The 18,126-nt window shown below is 48.0% G+C and overlaps 1 protein-coding gene and 1 pseudogene across 1 annotated transcript in view; both read left to right on the forward strand.

Annotated features, from left to right (window-relative positions):
- The window catches only part of rasgrf1 (Ras protein specific guanine nucleotide releasing factor 1), a 112,438-nt gene that overhangs the window by 27,342 nt on the left and 66,970 nt on the right, over window positions 1–18,126 (forward strand). Inside the window, exon 2 of the mRNA XM_072277979.1 lies at window positions 13,717–13,823. Coding sequence (XP_072134080.1) covers window positions 13,717–13,823 — 107 coding nt within the window. The remainder of the gene's footprint in view (window positions 1–13,716; window positions 13,824–18,126) is intronic.
- Window positions 2,666–2,760, forward strand: LOC140210166 (U6 spliceosomal RNA; annotated as a pseudogene).

Below are 18,126 nucleotides of genomic sequence, written 5' to 3' on the forward strand. Positions count from 1 at the left end.
GAGAAATTGATGCCCCTGCCGTCAGATTGGTGGCTACCCAGCCGGAATATGAGGTGTTATTCCTCTACCCTGAGACTGTCCCTATCGTGGCAGTAGAGGAGGCCATGGACTGACATGGAGCAGACTCGATGGGCCGAATGGCTGACTTCTGCTCCTTTGTCTTATGGTCCTATGGACATGTCAGAATGGGAATTGGAGGGAGAATTGAAATGAGTGGCCACCGAGAAATCCTGACCTTTGTGGCAGGTGGAGCAAAGGTGCTGGACAATGCAGTCCCCCAGTCAACATCAGGTCTCGGATGTAGAGCAGGCCGCACCAAAAGCACCGAATACAACCACAGCCCCCGTGCCCCGCCTCACCGGCAGGAGTGCCTACCTCAGAGGCTGACAGACAACACAGGGATCTTCTGTGTCACATCAGTACCGAGTTGGGAACAACCTAACATACACTGAACAAATATAGGAATAATTATGCCAGAATAATTTCATTTAAATCCTTTTATAGTCTGCACGTGGAAAGGAACTTGAGATGGAGTTCAGATCTTGAGAGAGGATCTAGCAGCTTTAGTTAAAGCATATCAAAGTATCCATGGTGGAATCGTACCAGAATCATCTGATTTCTAAAGATAGCATCTCCTGATATTATTCACTTATATGGAGCCAAAAGAATACACTCTGGTACATAAAAGTACATTTAGGAAATCTTTAATTGGTTACCAGGGAAACAAATCCACAGTACTATAATTAACTAGAACATCTCGTAACTGAAATAAATAAATTAATATTTCCTCAATGACAGTAAATAGCACTCATAAATCAGTATTGGTTAGAAATGGTTGTAGTTCGGACACTCCTTTCCCTTCCTGACACGGTGGCGGCTGTTACTGAGCCATGAATTCAGGATGTTGTTCAAACGCCAACCCGGCGCGGTTAGTGAGAGTCTCCCAGGACACGGTCTCCACACTGGGGCGTGCAGAGGGAGGGGCACAGCCCGTCACAGGTGCTGAGAAAGTGTGTGGAAAAGACAAGTGAAGATCTCTGAGACATCTCCCCCTCTCCCTCACCCTCATCCTCACCCTCACCCCTCTCCCCCTCTCCCCCTCTCCCCCCTCTCTCCCTCACCCCTCTCCCCTCTGCCCCTCCCCCACCCTCACCCCTCTCTCCCTCTCCCCCTCCTCTCTCCCTCACTCCCTCCCGCACCCTCACTCCTCTCCCTCCCCTCTCTCCCCACCCTCATCCTCACACCCACTCTCACCCTTCTCCCCCTCTCCCCCCTCCCTCACCCCTCCCCCACCCTCATCCCTCTCTCCCTCTCCCCCTCATCCCTCTCCCCCTCCCCTCTCTCACCCTCTCACCCTCATCCCTCTCCCCCACTCTCACCCCTCTCCCCTCCCCTCTCTTCCCACTTCCCCTCCCTCATCCCTCTCCCCCTCACCCTCACCTCTCTCCCCACTCCCCCTCCCTCTCCCCCTCTCTCCCCATCCCCTCCTCTACCCCTTCTTCCCCTCCCCCTCTCAATCCTTTACTCTTCCTTCTCTCTCTCTCTCACACACATACTCACACTCACACTCACACACACACTCCCACTCACACACACACTCACACTCACACTCACACACACACACTCACACTCTCACACACTCACACACACTTCAGATGAACTTCTCTCCTGTGCATTAGACCCTACTCTGGTAACAAACAGTTCCACAGGAGGCCACGTGTTTAATGACAATGATTCTTGTAGAACAAGAGCTGCCGGGTGGGGGTAGCACCATGGAGCAGTGGTTAGCGTAGCCTGCGACCCGGGCTCAATTGCCACTGCTGCCTGTAAGGTGTTTGTATGTTTCCCCGTGACCGTGTGAGTTTTCTCTACGTGCTACAGGTTCCTCCCACTTTCCGAAGATGTACAGGTTGGTAAGTTAATTGATCGCGTGGGTGTGATTGCACAGAGCAGCTCGTTGGGCTGGAAGAGCCAGTTACCTGTGCTGTATACCTATGATTCACCCTTCCTGTGAGGCAGGATAGTTTACTGGGAAGGTGCTGCACTGGGAATAACTTGTGTCCCATTGATGTTCTCCTGATTTGAGCTCTGTTTTCTCGCTGTGGACTGGAAAGATGAGAGGCAGTGATTTGTAGGTACAGGGTTGAAGGTGCGAGAAAGGAACTTTGCTCTGACAGATTGTCCAAGTCGGTGCGACCTTTCATTGATTCTGTTAGGGTTATTCTATGAGCTTATTGAGCAAGACAGTGAATCTCTGGGTTGTATATGGTGACATATATGAACTTTGACAATAAGTTCTTTTTTTAACTTTAAGCTTATCCTTGTCATTGCTCAAGTGAAGGAGTTTGATGAGTACATTTCCTACCACAGGTAGAATTTCAGGAAGTGGTTACAATTAGCACCCATTCCCTGTCGGAACAAGCCACAACTCTTTGTGTAACACTGTGCAGTCAGTGTTAGAATGTGGAAAGCATAGCACAGCTTGCTGCTTGTGCACGGTAACAGCAATGTGTCGTTGGCCAGCTTACGTGTTCTCAGTGATATCAGATGGGGCATAACTACTGGCTGGGACACCCAGGAGATCCCCCTGCCTCTTCATCAGACAGATGCCGCGGCACGTCCTGCTTTCACGTAAACGGGCAGACAGAAACGTGCAGAGATGCCTGTCCATTTCGACAGCACATGTACTAAAGTTGGAGTGGATTAGCATGACTCCTGCGCAAGGATGGCATGCAAATTGGTGAAGGCTTTTGTATTTGATTAGGGTTGGCACGGTAGCATGGTGGTTAGCGGAACACTTTACAGCGCCGATGACCCGAGTTTAATTCCTGTCGCTGTCTGTGGGGAGTTTGTACGTTCTCCCCGTGACCGCGTGGGTTTCCTCCGAGTGCTCCAGTTTCCTCTCCCATTCCGAAGACCTCTGGGTTAGGAGGTTAACTGGTCACCTGGGTGTGATTGGGCGGTGAGGGCTCGGGCCAGAAGGACCAGTTACCCCGCTGTATCTCTAAATCAGTTTGTGCGGCTCTCCTTCAGTGTCACACTGGGGCATTTGCTGAGACTATTGTGGAACCAGAGCCTCCAGATTCCTGTCTCCAACAGTCAGCACTCATCCAAGGCAGCACATTCTGAGCTTTGTCGAGCACTTTCACTGCCACCCATTTCAATTTCACTTCTCATTTTCACTTGTCAGTCTATGGCTGCCCTGTACTGCCACGGTGAGGCCAAGCTCCAGTCGCCGGAGGGTCACCTCATATCCTGTCCAAGTATCTGCCAACCTGATGGTACAAATGCCGATTTCTCCATCTTCCGGTAAATTCTCCCCCCTCCCCCTTTGCTCTTTTCCCATTCCCCATTCCGGTTCCCCTCTCACCCCTTCTCTTCTCCTCACTTGCCCATCACCTCCCTCTGGTGCCCCTGCTCCTTCCCTTTCTTCTGCAGTCCACTCTCGTCTCCAATCAGATCCTTCTTCAGTCCTTTACTTCCGAGCTTCTTATTTCATCCCCCCCCCTCATCACCCCTCGGCCCCCTCACTTGGTGTTGGCTGAGATTTCCAGCATCCGTAGAGTGTCTCCTTTCTGAAGGGCCACGTAAGAGTGAAGGGTTGGATTAATCTGAGAGTAAATTGAAAGGTCGGCACATTGTAATTTTCAAGATTCTTCTTCTCTCATCCATGAGGTTACATGATACAAAGATGATAAGAGTTTTTAATTATCCACAACAATTAATTTCTGTCAACAAGTCTACAACAGTCCCAGGAGGAAGAAGCTTTGGGAACCACAAACTCACAGGTCTGGGCCTGCTGAATTTGTGGTAAAAAGGGTTGGAGGCTCCCTCAGCACCAGGTACTGCCTCACCTGGGGGGTGGGGGCGTTGAACAGCCCTCAGTGTGTGCGGCCAGGTTGTTGTCTGCACCGAGACGGTGCCCTCATTTTGAATCTTCTGCTCTAGTGGGCTGTACAGTCTGATTACTCCAGGGAAATGTGACAGCGCTGCTTGGTGTACGGTGATGTCACCAACCCCTTGCTGGATAATTTTAAACTCTGTCTCCAGACTTGGTAAACAAGTCAATAAGGGCAGTGTAGTGTCAAATGCTCAAGCACTGCAGCGCTTAGTAAAAGCTGTGACCAAAATTCCTTCTGAAAATTGCTTAACATTAGTTTGAAGATCAAGCTAAAATAAAGAGATGAGGTTTAATTGTCACATGGACATCGAAATGTGTCGTTTTGCGTCAATGGCCAACACGATCTGCAAGTATCGTTATGGTTCTGGTGCCCACAACTTATTGACCCGAATTCTTTCTTTTTAAATCTTTTTATTAATGTTCCAAAATTATAAACAGAATAATAATGTTGATACAGAGAGATTGGAATAATCTTATTGTTGATAGGCATGTACAAAAAAGATTTCAAATAATACAAGTATAATAGACTTCCAAACTCTTAATATAATTAATCATAAAGAAAAAAAGAAAAAAAATACAAAGAAAAATCCCAAAAGAAACAAACAAAAACTAAATACAAAACCCATAAAAAAAGCAAACGGAACAAAACAAGGCTAGACCATTATCTTAAATCGAACACATTCAGTAATGTAAACAACAGGAATTCTGCAGATGCTGGAAATTCAAGCAACACACATAAAAGTTGCTGGTGAACGCAGCAGGCCAGGCAGCATCTCTAGGAAGAGGTGCAGTCGACGTTTCAGGCCGAGACCCTTCGTCAGTTCACCAGCAACTTTTACATTCAGTAATGTCGTCAACTCCGCTCCTGTATTCATATATTAATATGAGGTGTTGCCAGAGGTAGTTTTTTTTAATAAGAAGGATTCGGAAAGGTCAAATTACATCATATGAAAATGTTGAATAATACTAGCCCTAATTCATACATCTTTGGAATGTGGGGCGGGGGGACCTACGTGGTCACGGGCACGGGGAGAACGTACAAGCTCCTTACAGACAGCGATGGACATTGAACCCTGATCACCAGCACTGTGAAGCCTTACACTAGCTGCCTCGCTAACCTAACACCCTGGCAACATTAAGATGTTCATAATGTTGTCACATTCCATGTGAATCTCGTCCTAAACCCATACATTCTTTGCGCAAATTATGCTATCAGAAAATATTCTGAGACAGGCGTGAGAAAGAGATTTGTCTGGAGCACGTTGGACTTCCAAGTGTGGGGAGTTTCTGCAGGTGAGTGCTGCTGCCTGCTGTACGTGCACTGACGGATGCACTGAAATTCAGTGAAACCCCAGCAGAGAGTCCTCTCGCCACAGCACACGCAGCGGAAGGAACAGCTCTCAAAGTCAAAGTCAAAGTCATTAGGGCACAGTAAAGCAGCCGTTAGCATAGCACTTTAAAGCCCCAGCGATGCCCGACCGGGGTTTGACTCCCACCGCTGTCAGTAAGGAGTCTGTACCGTGTGGGTTTCCTCCGGGTGCTCCGGTTTCCTCCCACATTCCAGTGACATCGGGTGAGGGGCACTGCGTTGTGGGCGTGCTATGTTGGCACCGAAAGCTTGGCAACCCTAGAGGCTGCCCAGTACAATCCTCACTGACTTGCTTTGACACAAATGACACTCTTCACTGGCTGTACAGGTGACAGATAAAACTAACCTTTAATCTTTAAAGTCAAATTCAAGTTAATTGTTGCTGCACAATTACACGTATGCAGGGGTGCAAAGCAGAACCTGCAGCAGCATTGCAGACACAGCGTCAGATTAGAAGCATTCGCAAGAAAAGCATGAATTGAGGTTGAAGGAACTCGGGTTTTTCTCTTTAGAATGAAGGAGGATGAGAGGTGACGATAGAGGAGTATAAGATGCTGAAGCATAGACCAAGTGGACAGCCAGACTCCTCCAGAGTGGAAAGAGCCAATTTGAGGGGCATTATTTAAAGGTGTTGGGAGGAAAATATGAGGTGTTGCCAGAGGTAGTTTTTTTTAAACACAGTGAGCTGTGAGTGTGTGGAACGCCCAGCCAGAGCCAGTGGTAGCGGTAGATACATTAGGAATATTTAAAAGACTCTTAGATTGGCCCATGGATGAAAGAAAAGTGGAAGTGCTATGTGGAAGGGAAGGGTTAGATTGATCTTAGAGTAGGTTAAAGCTCGGGACAACTTCGTGGACTGAAGGGCCTGTACTGTTCTATATTCTAAATCTGACATTATGTGCTTGTGATGCTCCTGTGAATATATTTTCCATTGCACCTGTGCACACGTATATGTGTGCAGATGACAATAAACTCAACTTTGGTTTTGTTGAATCGTGGTGCAGGCCCAGTTCCTGTTCCCACTCTGCTTTTTGATCTCTGATTCACAATTGTAATTCTGGATCTCGGTCTAAACTGTCAACATACTGTACAGTCCAGATAACCACAATCCAGCTCCATCGCAGTGTGCTTCCAGTAAAGGAAAGTTGCCATGTACTTATCCAAACTTCTAAGAATTTTTAACAGACTTGTAGATAGGCATGTGGATCAAAGAAGAAAGGAGGGTTATGTAGGAGGGAAGGGTTAGATTGATCTTGGAGTAGGTTAAACAGGGGTGGCACATTAGCGTAGTGATTAACACAACACTTTACAGCATCAGCGGCCTGGGTTCAATTCCTGCTGCTGCCTGTAAAGGGTTTTACCTTTTCCCCGTGTTGTTTCCTCCGGGTGGTCTGGTTTCCTCCCACAGTCCAAAAGATGAACTGGTTGGTAGTTTGATTGGTCATCGCAAATCACCCCGTTAGGTGAGGGTTAAATTGGGCATTGCTATGTGGCGTGGCTGGGAGGGCCAGAAGGACCTTTTTTTGCGCTGTATCTCAATCAATCAATCAATCAATCAATAAATCAATAATAAATAACAAACAAGAGAAAATCTCCAGATGCTGGAAATCCAAGCAACACACACACACACACACACACACACACACACACACACACACACACACACACACACACACACACACACAAAATGCCGGAGTAACTTAGCAGGCCAGGCAGCGTCAATGGAAAAAAGCACAGGTGAATAGTCCTGCTGAAGGGTCTCGGCCCAAAACATCGACTGCTCTGCCCTCTTTTCCATAGATGCTGCCTGGCCTGCTGAGTTCCTCCAGCATTTTGTGTGTGTGTGTGTTGTTTCAATAAAGAGCCTGCACTGTGCAGTAATGTTCTGTGTTCTAAATTTAAAAGAAACAATACCTATATTTTTTTCACAAGAAAAGTAAGTCCATTTTAGAGCAAAGTGGTCATAGTGTTGCTAAACTGCAGTGTTCAGGGCAGCGCTGGTTGGTTCAAGAATGGAATGGTTGAAGGAAACTGGACCTGGTGGTGAGGGACTTCACGGTTCTGTACGCCCTGCCTGATGGTAGCTGTGAGAAGATGCCACCAGCTGGAGGGTGGGGATCATTGATGATAGAGCAGCTTCTCCTGTAGATAAAATCCATTGCCCACAGAACGTTAGCGACTAAACACTGATGCCATGCTGACGTGTAAAAATGAAAAGCATATATAATGATGATCTTAGCGCAGTGGATGATGAAAATGTCACGTTCTGTTCATATAACTATATACTTCAATAAGGTATATTTTTGAGAAAAGTTCTGTGATATAAAACAGGCCATGCACACTGTATTGAAAGACACAGCTCGGAATAGGCCCTTTCGTCCCTTTGATCCACGGTGCCCAGCAGCCTGTGAAAATGCCGATTTAAACCTAACGTAATCATGGGACAATGAACAATGACCAGTTGACCTGCCCGGCACGTCCTTGGACTGTTACAGAAAGCCAGGGCACCTGGAGAAAACCCACGCATTGCACGGGGAGGACATACAGACTCCCTACAGAGGATGCTGGGATTGAACGCCAAATTCCAAAACGGTGAACTGTAATGGTGCCACACTAACTGAAACGCTGAACTGTAATAGCGTCACACTGACCGAAACGGTGAACTGTAATAGTGTCACACTAACTGAAACGGTGAACTGTAATGGTGTCACACTAACTGCAACGCTGAACCGTAATAGCGTCACACTAACTGCAACGCTGAACCGTAATAGCGTCACGCTAACCGAAACGGTGAATTGTAATGGTGCCACACTAACCGAAACGCTGAACTGTAATAGCGTCACGCTAACCGAAACGGTGAACTGTAATGGCGCCACACTAACTGAAACGGTGACCTGTAATAGCATCACGCTAACCGCTACATTACTGCTGTGCCCATTCTAGGCCACCCTGTAAATATTATTCCCAACTAATGCTTCAACTGTTTTACAAAGGCATGAATGTATACGTACACCCAGCCTGGCTGATGCATCTGGGAGAAGAAAGCCTTCTGAAAATCTCCGTTACAGCAGGGAACAAGAGAAAGACAAACATTGAAATGAAAGCAACACACACAAAATGCTACAGTAACTCAGCAGGTCATGCTACATCTGTGGAAAGGGATAAACAGTCAACATTTCAGACTGAGACTCCTCATAAAGATGGGAAAGGAAGGGGGAAGAGGCCAGAATAAGAAGGTGGGGTTGGGGAGGGAAGAAATACAAGCAAACAGGTGACAGGTGAGACCAGGTGAGGGGAAGGGGGGGGTAGGGGGAGAGTACAAGCTGACAGGTGACAGGTGAGACCAGGTGAGGGGAAGGGGTGGGGTGGGGGGAGAGTACATGCTGACAGGTGACAGGTGAGACCAGGTGAGGGGAAGGGGTGAGGTGGGGGGAGAGTACATGCTGACAGGTGACAGGTGAGACCAGGTGAGGGGAAGGGGGGGTGGGGGGAGAGTACAAGCTGACAGGTGACAGGTGAGACCAGGTGAGGGGGAAGGGAGGGCGGGGGGAGAGTACAAGCTGACGGGTGACAGGTGAGACCAGGTGAGGGGGAAGGGGGGTGGGGGGAGAGTACTGGGAGAGCCTTCAGCCCCGCCAAACTGGGTAATTAGTTTGTGTGGATGCTGTGTGAGGTACCCCACCCCGCCCAAATAACAGACAATACACCAGATACAATTAAGTGATTTACAGTTTATAGATATTACCGGAACTATACAATTAATAGAGAATAAAATATAAAAGGAAAATAAAAGGCGCCACACTTATCAAAGTTCAATCTCTTCGTGCACAGTTAGAGCTCAGGACCTTCTTCTTCACCCTGCGACCCCTCGGACCACCTCAACCGGCCGCCTGGGACCAACAACAGTGTTCGACCAGACGCTCCACACAAGTCCGTCTCAATCTCCTCTCCTCGCCGAACGCCCTCCTCAGGGTCCGACCCCGTTAGTGGGCTCACAGCACCTGGTCCATCCTCTGTCTCTCTCTCTCCCACCTCCTCCCCCAAAACCCCGTGCATACAGTATCTTCAAATACACCAAAAACATATCAACTATCCCAATTGGTTCGTAACATATTCTTATCACACTTTAAACCAAAACAAGCTGCTAGCACAAAAACTTTCTCAGCGTTTAACATAACAAAGAAGCCATTTTAATGAGCCTACGCAGTAACATAAGAGAAGAAACCCCCTTACAGTATTACACAGTTTGTTGCCTTTTGCACTCTGGTTGAATGCCGTAGTTGACAGTCTTTCATTGATTCAGTTATAGCTGTTGTTCTATAAATTTGCTGAGTATGCCCACAAGAAAATGGATTGTAGTTGGTGACATTTATAGATTTGATAATAACATTTACTTTGAACTTTGTACTGTTGAACTCCTATCCCCATTAGAAAGTTCCCATGAACAGCAAAGAGGTAAATGGCTGATTAAACCTGGCAGTGATAGGTAAGCAACAGTTTACTGGAGAACAAGAGGTCTCCCTTTGTTCTTCATTGATTGGTGCACCAACACCTCCTGCGTCTTGCTGATAGACAAAGAGGTCCACTGTTTAATGTAGCTTCTGAAGCCCACACTGCAATGAACAAAAGGTACACGATGATGGTGATAGGGGTGAGGAGCTGGGGGCATGTGGATAGGACAGGAGGAAAAGGGATGTAACATCTTCACATTTTTTAAAAAGGTGAGTTAAGTTTGAAATAAGCACAAAATGCAGGAGGAACTCAGCAGGTCAGGCAGCATCCATGGAGAGGAATAAACAGTCGATGTTTCAGGCCAAGATCGTCCTGATGAAGGCTCTCAGCCTGAAACATTGACTGTTTATTGCTCTCCATAGATACTGCCTGATCTTCTGAGTTCCTCCAGCACTCTGTTTGTGTGTGTGTTGCTCTGGATTTCCAACATCTGCAGAATCTCTTATTAAAGGTTGAAAGTTGCCCCCCAAAAGCAGGAACACCTTTGAGGGGCCAATTGGCCTTCCTGGCCATATGGATTATTAAACCATAAGACAAAGGAGGAGAATTAGGCCATTTGGCCCATCTAGTTCATATAACAGTTGTAATACATAGACTTTGATGTCTGCACGTGACCCTCCTGATAATCCAAAGTACAACCCTGAGATTCATTTTGTTGTGGGCATACTCAGTAGAATGAAGAAACACATTAGAATCACTGAAAAACTGGACACAAAGACTGACACACAACCAATGTGCAGAAGTAGACAAACTGACCATAGGTAAATAAACAAACAAATAATTAAGTGAACCTGTGAAGATGTGTTGTAGAGCGTTTGAAAGTGAAACTATAGGCTGTGGGATCAGTTCGGGGCTGTGTTGAGTGAAGTCATCCACACTCCATCATTAACTGCCCCTTCAATCATTCATGAATTTCTCCTTTTCCATTCCTTTAGAACAGAGTGTGCGGCTTTGTGGTCTAAACATTGTACCTTCTGAGTAGAAGATGCCATTGTCAGTTTCTGTAAAGGAGTTCTTTCAGCCTTTTCATTTTGCAGTGTGAGTCTGAGCCACACGATATTGACGGATCCTCTGAAGAAGAATTGGTTTTAACTACTGGCCTTCAGCACACACTTGCTCATCTCTTGCAGCCTCTGTGCTCTTGCCCACATCCGAGGCATTTCTGAATGCTGCTGATTATTTCTCTACACTTGTGCCAACTTGCTTGCAGAAAGAAGATTGTATTGATGGGGCTTTCTTTAACAGCTAAAATAAACAAATAGATTTTTACAATGGTTGAAAGAAAACTACGTTCAAAGTGAGCAAAAGCTCTCTCAAGCTGTGTGCTTTCTTGCGATTAGCATTTGAAGAGCTTGTACTTGGTGAGAATTATTCCTGTCAGAGGGCTTATGGCAGCGTTGCCTCCTGGGGTTAGTTATCTGCCTGGTATCTCCTGTAGCATCATCTGAGCACTCCACACTCTTCCCATTCTGCCTGTCCCTGCCAGTCCTCCCTTCAGCTGTCTATAGTCCCTGAGCTCCTACGTTCTTTCACTTTCAAATGTAAGCAGAGGCATAGCAAGATCCTGTGAACAGCAATGAGGCAAATCCGGCAGCGATTGATAAAGGAAATGGATTGAAGTCGTCCTCTGTTCATAACCGAGCAGTGAACCAACAACTCTTGGGTCTTCCTGATAGCTTATCGATTGTGTGTACCACCCCTCCCACAGTGTGACCCTCTCTCAGTACCACCCCTCCCACTGTGTGACCCTCCCTCAGTAATGGCCCCTCCCACAGTGTGACCCTCCCTCAGTACCAGCCCTTCCACAGTGTGAGTCTCCCTCAGTAATGGCCCCTCCCACAGTGTGACCCTCCCTCAGTACTGCCCCTCCCACGGTGTGACCCTCCCTCAGTACCACCCCTCCCACAGTGTGATCCTCTCTCAGTACCACTCCTCCTACAGTGTGACCCTCCCTCAGTACCACTCCTCCCACTGTGTGACTCTCCCTCAGTACCACCCCACCCACAGTGTGACTCTCCCTCAGTACCACCCCTCCCACAGTGTGACCCTCCCTCAGTACCACCCCTCCCACAGTGTGACCCTCCCTCAGTACCGCCCCTCCCACAGTGTGACCCTCTCTCAGTACCGCCCCTCCCACAGTGTGATCCTCTCTCAGTACCGCCCCTCCCACAGTGTGATCCTCTCTCAGTACCGCCCCTCCCACTGTGTGACCCTCCCTCAGTAATGGCCCCTCCCACAGTGTGATCCTCCCTCAGTACCATCCCTCCCACAGTGTGATCCTCCCTCAGCACCACCCCTCCCACAGTGTGACCCTCCCTCAGCACCACCCCTCCCACAGAGTGACCCTCCCACAGTACCACCCCTCCCACAGTGTGACCCTCCCTCAGTAATGGCCCCTCCCACAGTGCCGTTCCGGTCTGAATCACCCTAAAGAACTTGACCCCTTCAATTAGCTGGTGGAGTTGCACTGGAGGGGAAATGCATCAATGACGAAGCCAAGTGTGTGCTGGGGGCAGTGTGCAATTCTCACCAACGACGCATGCCTAGCACCCACTAACCCTAAACTGTACATCTGTGGACTGTGGGAGGACGCTGGAGCAACCCACGCGGTCACGGGGAGAAGGTACAAACTCCTTACAGACATCGGCAGGAATTGAACCCGGGTCACTGGCGCAGTAATAGCGTTCCACTAGCCGCTACGCCACCATGCCAGCAATTTTTGCAATCATTATAGTGACGATTGCAGACGTAATTAATGTTTAAGCTCTTTAACTCTGAAAAACTGAATTTTAAAAATTGTAATGAGCAGCTAAGTCTGTTTATTAATTGTAGAAACATGCTAAGCTGGTAAATTGGTTTATTGTCACACGTACTGAGGTAAGTGAAAAACTTGCTCTGCATTACTGTTTATACATATCAACTCATTACACAGGGATCGAGGCAGAACAAGGTAAGACAACACAGAAGGCAGAATAAAGTGTAAGAGCTACAGAGAAGGTGCAGCACAGGTGAACAGTAAGGTGCAGGGTCACAATAAGGGAAGTTCAATAGTTTTACAAGAAGCTGTCCTCGCGCCTGATGGTACATGTATTCAGGCTTCTGTATGAGGAGGGATTTCCTCCGCCAGAGAGTGGTGAACCTGCGGAATTCATTGCCGTAGACGGCTTTGGAGGACATGTCGTCAGGTGCATTTGAGGCAGAGGTTCTTGATTAGTCAGGCTGTGAAGGGGTAAGGGGAGAAGGCAGGCACATAGGGCGAAGAGGGAAATAGATCAGCCATGATGAAATGGTGGAACAGAATCGATGGGCCAAATGGCCTAATTCTGTCCTATCTCTTATGGTCTTCTGCCCAGTGAGGGAGGGGGAAAGAGAAAGTATCCGGGGTGGATGGGTCTATGGTTACACTGGCTGCTTCGTTGAGGCAGTGGGAAGTGTACACAGAGTCCGTAGAGAGGAGCCTAGTTTCTGCTGAGGTGCGTCCACAACCCTCTGCAGTGTTTGTAGCTGGTTACTATACCAAGCTGTGATGCATTAAGATATGATGCTTTCTGCGCTGTGTCAATAAAAGTTGGGAAGGGTTGACGGGGACATGCTGAATTTCTTTGGCCTCCTGAGGAAGGAAAGGCATCGGAGAACTTTCTTGGCCCTGACGTCTACATGGTTGGAGCAGGACAGACTATTCATGATGTTCACTCCAAGCACCTAGACCTCTTGACCTCAGCATCAGGCAATAGTCAGGGAGGAGGGGCTATCTGGTGGAGCCAGGATTCTTCCAATACAGGGTGAAGGTTCTGCTGTCTCTCCGAATGGCCACAGGAGGGTGGGATTTGGTGATAATGATGGTATTGGAACTGGGAGGTGATGTTATGGAACTTTCTTAAGTACCTGTTTGGTGGGGCTGCTCTGAGAGACTCTGTTACCTTGTTTCCTGCAGTATTACTTCACCATTAACTTTGGCCACGATGCCCAGAAAGGCCTGGAGCTGAGGACAGAGGACATGAAGGACTGTGATGACTGGGTGACAGCAATTGGCCATGCAAGGTAGGCTGAGAGCTCGCAGCTCACCTGGTCAGTCTCCCACCTCGAACACCCTCAACCCCTCCACTCTCGTCAGTCCCTCACCTCCCTCTCCCTCAACCTCTCCAACCTGGTCAGTCCCTCACCTCCCTCTCCCTCAACCTCTCCAACCTGATCAGTAGTTCACCTCCCTCTCCCTGAACCCCTCCAACCTGGTCAGTCCCTCACCTCCCTCTCCCTCAATGCCTCCAACCTGATCAGTCCCTCATCTCCCTCTCCCTCAACCCCTCCAACCTGGTCAGTCCCTCATCTCCCTCTTCTTCAACCCCATTACCCCATCAGTCTCCCATCTCCAACACCCTGAAACCCCCTACAAGGGTAAGTCTCCACCTCCCTCTCCCTCAATCCCACTACCCCAGCCAGTCTTCCTCTCCTTCAATCTCACTACCTCAGTGAGTCTCTCACCTCCCTCACCCTCAACCTCACTACCCCGGCAAGTCTCCCATCTCCCTCTCCTCAACCCCATTACCCTGCTTTTCTCTTAACCTTGATATGCAACTCACTCCAATTCCCATCTGATGATGTTGTGAAATTTGCAGCAGCAATACAGATTGAGCAATACCTTGAAAATGACTATAAATCACAGTGAGAAATGCATAAATGAAAAATAAACTGGTGCAAAAAGAGAGCGATATGGTGAGGCAGTGGTCATGAGTTCATGGGCTGTTTGGAAATCTGCTGGCAGAGAGGGAGAATCTACTGCTAAAACACTGGGTGTGTGTCTTCAGGCTCCTGCACCTCCTCACTGATGATAGTACCTGTAAAGAGAAAAGGGGACGCCCTGGACGATGAGGGCCCTTCAGGGTGGACACTGCCTTTTGAAGACGTCCTCGACTGTTGGAAGGCTGGTACCCATGGTGGAGCTGGCTGAGTCGACTGTTCTGTGCCATGGTCCCTCCATACCAGTCACAATGCTCTGTAGAAATTTGCTAGAGTCTTTGGTGCCATACCAATCTCCTCATGTGTCTAATGAAATGTAGCCTCTAGCTTGCCTGTAATTAGATTATGAAGACACACAGTCCTCTTTTATTGTCATTTAGTAATGCATGCATTAAGAAATGATACAATATTTCCAAAAACGCAAACAACAGGAATTCTGCAGAAGCTGGAAATTCAAGCTACACACATCAAAATTGCTGGTGAACACAGCAGGCTAGGCAGCATCTCTAGGAAGAGGTCAACTGTACCTCTTCCTAGAGATGCTGCCTGGCCTGCTGCGTTCACCAGCAACTTTGATGTGTGTTGATACAATATTTCCTCTGGTGTGATATCACAAAACACAGGACAGACCAAGACTGAAAAAAACTAACAAGACCACATAATTATAACATATAGTTACAACAGTGCAACAATACCATAACTTGATGAAGTCCATAAGCACAGTAAAAGTTCAAAGTCTTTCAAATGTTCCACATCTCACGCAGACGGAGAGAAGAAAGAAAAACTCTCCCTGCCATACCCGACCACGGTCCGACTCTGAGTCATCCGAAAACTTGGAGCTCTGATCAGCTCTCCGACACCGAGTACTGAGCGCCATCTCTGTCCGAACAATTCGACCTCCTTCTCGGTCGCCAACAGTAGGCAAAGCCGAGGATTTTTAGGACTACCCTCTGAAAGCTTCCCAACCGCGCAGTAACGACAGCAGCGAACGAGCGTTTCAGAAATTTCTCCAGATGTTCCTCTGTGCCTTCACGTCCCTCTCCATCAAATCAGAATTGTCCACGGCCCCTATTTAACAGATACAATATCATTTATCACCGGGGGGCTGTAATTGCATCAATATGTTAGGCTCAGGATAGACCTTCAGAGATGTTGACAACCCAGGAACTTGAAGCTGCTCACCCTTTCCACTGCTGATCTCTCGACGATGACTGGCATGTGTCCTCCTGACTTCCCCTTCCTGAAGTCCACAGTCAATTGTAGTCTAGGAGTAACAGGAGACGGGCAACGGGATTGTTGCACCAACAAAGGAACAGTGAGTTTGCATTTCCAGTTCCCCTGTGCAGCACACCCGGGCTTCCGCGTCTGGTGTGGCCACTTCAGTGGAGATTGATCATTGTGATCGGTCAACACTCCATTATCGTCAACCCACAACCTCTTCTTCAGTCTTGATGAGGACACTCTCAGGCTGGAGGAGAAACACCTCGTATTCCATCTAGGTAGCTTCCAACCTGATGGCATGAACATCAGTTTCACCAACCTCTGGTAATTTTCCCCTCCTCCTTCCCTCTTCTTCAATTCCCTACTCTGGCCTCTTACCTCTTCTCCTCACCTGCCCATGACGTCCTCAGGGTGTCCCTCCTCCTTCCCTTTCTCCCAAGGTCTACTCTCCTCTCCTACCAGATTCCTTCTTTTCCAGCCCTTGGCCTTTTCCACTTATCACCTCCCAGCTTCTTACATCATGTCCCATTCTCCATTCACCTGGCTTCACCTGAGCTTCTAACTACCCCTCCCCACACATTCCAGCTTCTTCCTTCTTCTTTTCCAGTCCTGATGAAGGGTCTCGGCCTGAAATATCGATTGTTTATTCCTCTCCATAGATGCTGCCTGACCTGCTGAGTTCTTGCAGCGTTTTGTGTGGGTTGTTCCATTGTTGTTGCACTATGTCACTCATCATCATAATCGTTATGTGCTGTGTCGTTTGACATCATCGTTATCTGCTGCGTTGTATGACGTCATCATTATGTGCTGTGTCGTTTGACATCATCGTTATCTGCTGCGTTGTATGACGTCATCATTATGTGCTGTGTCATATGACATCATTGTTATCTGCTGTGTTGTATGACATCATCATTTTGTGCTGTGTTGTAAAGTATGTGATCATGGTCTTTCCATGACCATGATTGTTCTTGGCAATTTTTCCGACAGAAGTGGTTTGCCATTGTCTCCTTCTGGGCAGTGTCTTTACAAAACAAGTGACCCCAGCCATTATCAATACTCTTAAGGGATGGTCTGCCTGTGTCAGTGGTCGCATAATCAGGACTTGTGATCTGCACCGGCTGCTCGTACGACCATCCACCACCTGCTCCCATGGCTTCACATGACCCTGATCGGGGGCTAAGCAGGTGCTACACCTTGCCCAAGGGTGACCTGCAGGCTATCGGAGGGAAGGTGTATCTTACACCTCCTTTGAGAGAGACGAATCTCCACCTGCCACCCACAGCACGTCACTAGCGGCGGAGATGAGCAAACAATACAGCTCAGAGGGAGGTATTAAACACAGGAGATTCTGCAGGTGCTGGAAATCCAGAGGAACAAACACAAAATACTGGAGGGACTCAGCAGGTCAGGCAGCACCCATGGAGAGGAATAAACAGTCGACATTTCAGGCTGAGACCCTTCCTCAGGACTTTATCAAGGGAGGATGTAGAATCCCTCATATTTGTACAGACTCTCTAAAGAAATGATACAATGTTCCTCCAGTACGATATCACAGAAACACAAGACAAACAAGACTGAAAAACTGACAAAGACCACATAATTATAGTATATAGTTACAACAGTGCAAAGCAATACTGTAATTTGATAAGAACAGACCATGGGCACAGTAAAAAAAAGGTCTCAAAGTCTCTCGAAAGTCCCATTATCTCACGCAGATGGAGAAGGAAGAAAAACTCTCCCTGCCATGAGCTTCCAGCGCCGCAAACTTGCCGATGCAGCACCCTGGAAGCACCCGACCACAGCCGACTCTGAATCCGTCCGAAAACTTCAAGCCTCCGACCAGTCCTCCGACACCGAGCACCGAGCACCATCTCTGCCGACCGCTTCAACCCTGGCCCCAGCAATAGGCAAAACCAAGGATTTGGGGCCTTCCCCTCTGGAGATTCTCGATCGCACAGTAGCAGCGGCAGCAAAGCAGGCATTTCAGAAGTTTCTCCAGATGTTCCTCCGTGTTTCTCACGTCTGCCTCCATCAAATCAGGATTGTGCACGGCATCCTACTTACAAATACTGATATCATCTCGGAGCGGCCGAAATTTGTGCGTGTTGCTCAGAATTTCCAGCATCTGCAGAATCTCCTGTATTTACGATTCAGAGAAAGGAGGCCATTCAGCCCATTTAGCCCACACCAGTCCATTGAAAGAGATGGCCAGCTCACAGCTGGTGAAGGAGAATAAGATGGATTTTGGCTTTTCTTCATGGTAGTCTTAGGCCAGCAATTATCTTCCAAGGCAGGGTACGAACAGCCAGGCACAAGAGTCTGAAGCAACACATTACCTTATTACAACACTGCCACCCTCACCCTCACATCTAATTTACACGTACTG

This window comes from Mobula birostris, chromosome 14 (genome assembly GCF_030028105.1).
Source record: "Mobula birostris isolate sMobBir1 chromosome 14, sMobBir1.hap1, whole genome shotgun sequence".
Taxonomy (NCBI): Eukaryota; Metazoa; Chordata; class Chondrichthyes; order Myliobatiformes; family Myliobatidae; genus Mobula; species Mobula birostris.